Source organism: Etheostoma spectabile, chromosome 6, assembly GCF_008692095.1.
Source record: "Etheostoma spectabile isolate EspeVRDwgs_2016 chromosome 6, UIUC_Espe_1.0, whole genome shotgun sequence".
In the NCBI taxonomy this organism is placed as follows: Eukaryota; Metazoa; Chordata; class Actinopteri; order Perciformes; family Percidae; genus Etheostoma; species Etheostoma spectabile.
Window position 1 is genome coordinate 27,243,403 of NC_045738.1, and position 3,648 is coordinate 27,247,050.

General features: G+C 40.0%; 1 protein-coding gene across 9 annotated transcripts in view; it reads left to right on the forward strand.

Annotated features, from left to right (window-relative positions):
• The window catches only part of LOC116690507 (anoctamin-1), a 148,247-nt gene that overhangs the window by 67,772 nt on the left and 76,827 nt on the right, over positions 1-3,648 (forward strand). For all 9 annotated transcript variants that reach the window (XM_032517519.1, XM_032517514.1, XM_032517513.1 and 6 more), the window contains one exon: positions 2,339-2,686. In XM_032517519.1, the coding sequence (XP_032373410.1) occupies positions 2,339-2,686 (348 nt within the window). The remainder of the gene's footprint in view (positions 1-2,338; positions 2,687-3,648) is intronic.

Consider the following 3,648-nt stretch of genomic DNA (forward strand, 5'->3'; position numbering starts at 1 on the left):
CACACACACACACACACACACACACACACACACACAGGGTTGCAAGTACAAATACCCTGGAGTTTAGTTCGTCATGCAGGATACTACCCTTCAGTTCTAATCAGGCGGATATGACTGGAGAAGGTCAGACAGAGTTTTTTTTCTTTTTTCTTTAGAATTACATGAGATCAGATCAGAAAATCAGTTAGGAAAATAAACATGCAACAAAATGATCCCAAAGATGTCATCACGCTGAGGTTTGTTCAAGTGTTGATATTTTGATAAGTTTGATTTTTATTAGTTTCATTTGATTCATTTAATGCTTTAAAAACGTCATGATTGACAGCTGGGATGGAGACTTGGTTACCCCGGCTCCACCGCCTGATCACGACTTTTCTGGCTCCAAAAAAGATGGCGGCGCCTGTACACGGTATATTTCGGCTTCACTTTTGGACAATGGGAGGAAATGGAGACATCTTTATATACAGTCTATGGGATGATCTTGTTTTCTTGTCTTTCTTTTCCCTTGTTGGTTCCAGGTTAATTAAGGCCTGTCTGGTTGTGCTTTTTCTGGGTTTGCCCAATCAAGCCCTATTTCCTGCATTTTGATTTGTCTTTCAATTGCTGGTTGTTTTGTGATTTTCCTGAGTTCATCTATAGGGGACTATTTTCAGCGAAAGATGAATACACATTTGGTGATGTACTGAGTATTTGGGGCAACAGGACAGTGTACGTGGGATTGAGTCAAAACAAACTGGAGTCTTCATTGTAAGGGTGGGAATCTTTACTGATCTCGCCATTCGATTACAATGATCTTGTCAACGATTTGAATTGATCTGATATCACAATGCATTTCAATGCGTCCCCTTCTTAACATTATTAAATATTGCTACACGTGGATTTCATTGACAAAATCAAGGAGTCAGATATGTATGAACTCCCCTTTTTCTTCTATCTACTCTTATAAAAGACATATACTGAACATAGCTGAGTCTGAACAAAGCAGACAACAACAAAAATCAACAAGTAACATTAGTAGGCAATAATCTATCATGGCCTGTCACTGCATAGATGCATAGAATCGTCCACATCCGTATCGCATTGCATTGATGCAATAATTATTCTAAACGCCCCTAGTTCATTGTAATTAAGGCCTCATTGATGTGTTCCTACAAATTGATGGACAGCAATGGCGTCATATGGCACAGAGGATTAAGATATGTCAGTGTTGCGCACACAGCGGGTCAAGGAAATGTAGTAATACTACAAAATTAAATCTTCAACCACCTGGCTTACAGTGTGTTTTCTTTCTTAGTCAAAATGCATAAAGTATGAAGTGATATTTTGTGCAGAGATACTAACATATACAGTACAGGGCTTTATAATCCACAACGATATGACATGAGCACAACAAGACCTTTCATGTAATGCATTTGGGGATTGCAAAACATAAATAGACAGCAGAAGATGCGTATCACTTTAAAGACACTACTGGCTAAGTAAGTTTAATATTTCATGAAATAGCCAACTGCATGGTTCAGCTGGAGAAGCACATGTTTGTTGTATGCTATCTCTATTGGCCTTCTCCACTGAATGTCTTTGGGGACAGTAAATGGTGTAACGTTGCTGTGTGAAAGTGTATGGTGCCCAGGAGTGAACCAGAAGGTAAATATACTGCAGGGAATGACAAGCGAATGTCACATTACTGTTACAATCATCTATCTATCTATCTCGCACGTGACAGACAAGTCCCTATCTGCAAAATCTGAACAAAAGTGAGTCATCTCATCTCACCAAATTGTAAATTTGAGTTTGTATCTGCCAGAGACAATCAATGGGTCCAAGGCTAACATCTCACCACATACATAAAAGTACTGCAGAGATCGTTGTGTTTGTAGTATTTAGTATTTATTCAATACACTGAGTTACTAGCTACTTTACAGATTCAAATTATGAATAGAAAGTAATAACAAATGAGTGATGATATATTATTATTATAGATAAATCAATTAGCCCTACCAGCTGCAACATTAAAACCATATGTACTGTACATTAATCTATCAAATGATTGATTATGGTCCAAGAATATGACATCAATTATTTGCAAATGTGCCATCTTGCATAATTAGTACTTTTACTTTTGGTACTTTAAGTGTGTTTTGATGCTGATAATTTTTGTACTTGAGTAAAGGTTTGAATGCAGAACTTTTGATTGTACTAAAATATTTCTATGCTGTAGTATTACTTTTTTTACTTGAGTAAATGATCTGAGTACTTCTTCCACCCCTAAGAAGTAAAGAATGTTTCTATACATTTACAGTAATCTATGATATTTTGTCTCTTTGTTTCTTGCTTCTAGCCAATGAAAAATCGTTATGCGGATGATGGCTCACCTCTGTATCCACGGCAAGGCCCTTACTTCTCTGACGGGCAGCGGCGGGTGGACTACGTGCTCACATACCAGATCCAGAAGCCCAACAGCATCCGGCGCCAGTCCTCCAGGTTTGGGGACAACAACTTCATCCAACGGTTTTGTCACAGCCTGAACGTTAGAAGCCGACGCGCTGATGCGCACCCAAAGGAGGACCCGGAGATCGCCGCCCAGGACCAACGGACTGACTATCATGAGGATGACAAGCGTTTTAGGCGGGAGGAGTTTGAGGAAAACATCCTGGAGACAGGGCTGGAGCTGGAAAGGGACGAAAGGGTGAGAGCTGAATGTGATGCGGTATTTGGATGATTTACCTCTGAGGCATTCTTGCTACTCCTTTCAAGCTTTCCATTGTAGCACTGCAGCTATGCAGCTTAATATGATAACAGTGGCAAACGTATTATCAGAAATTTGCTTAAAGACTGGCGCTAAAGCTGCGAGTCAGCCTGTGAGACAGTCCTCACCACGTGATAATCCATGTCTAAGACATAGAAATGAAGAAGCAAAATTGTTCTTGTCTTTCAATGTGGAACAAGTAGTTCCTAGTATTTTATTGCAAAGCGCCATAGACGTCATGCGTCACTGAAGCCAATGGCTGTTCTGGTGCGATCTAGTCCGCAAGTCCTGCAATCAGTCTCAATCAGTGGGGCAGATAGGTAAGGTGATCTGACCAGAGTTGTCTACTATTGGCTACTTCCGTTTTAGGGTTCCACTAACTTTAACAGGAATTAAATTATTTAACCCTTGTGTTGTCTTCTCGTCAACCATGAAAAAAAAGTTTTGGTCACTTAACAACAACTGAAAACGGGTCAATTTGACCCAAGGACAACATGAGGGTTAATCGTGTAGCTCCTCAAGACTATCCAAATGTTATTGGACAATTGGGTCAAACATAGACAGTAACACTCATTTTCAGGGGTTGTAAGTCTTTTTTTATTTAATTTTTGCATTTTTGGCCTTTATTTATAGAACAGCTGAAGACATGAAAGGGGAGAGAGAGAGGGGAAATGACAAACAGCAAAGCGCCACAGGTCGGAGTTTTGCCTGTAGCCGCTGCGTTGAGGAACAAACCTCTGTATATGGGCGCGCACTCTGCCCGTTGAGCTACCCAGGTGCCCTCACTGTGTAAGTTTATGGGGAAAAGTATTTTTGTGCCAAAGGGCATCACATTACGGGCCGGAAGTTTCAATTTCATTTGAAACAATTTTGATTCAAAAAACACCATATTTTTGTTGTGC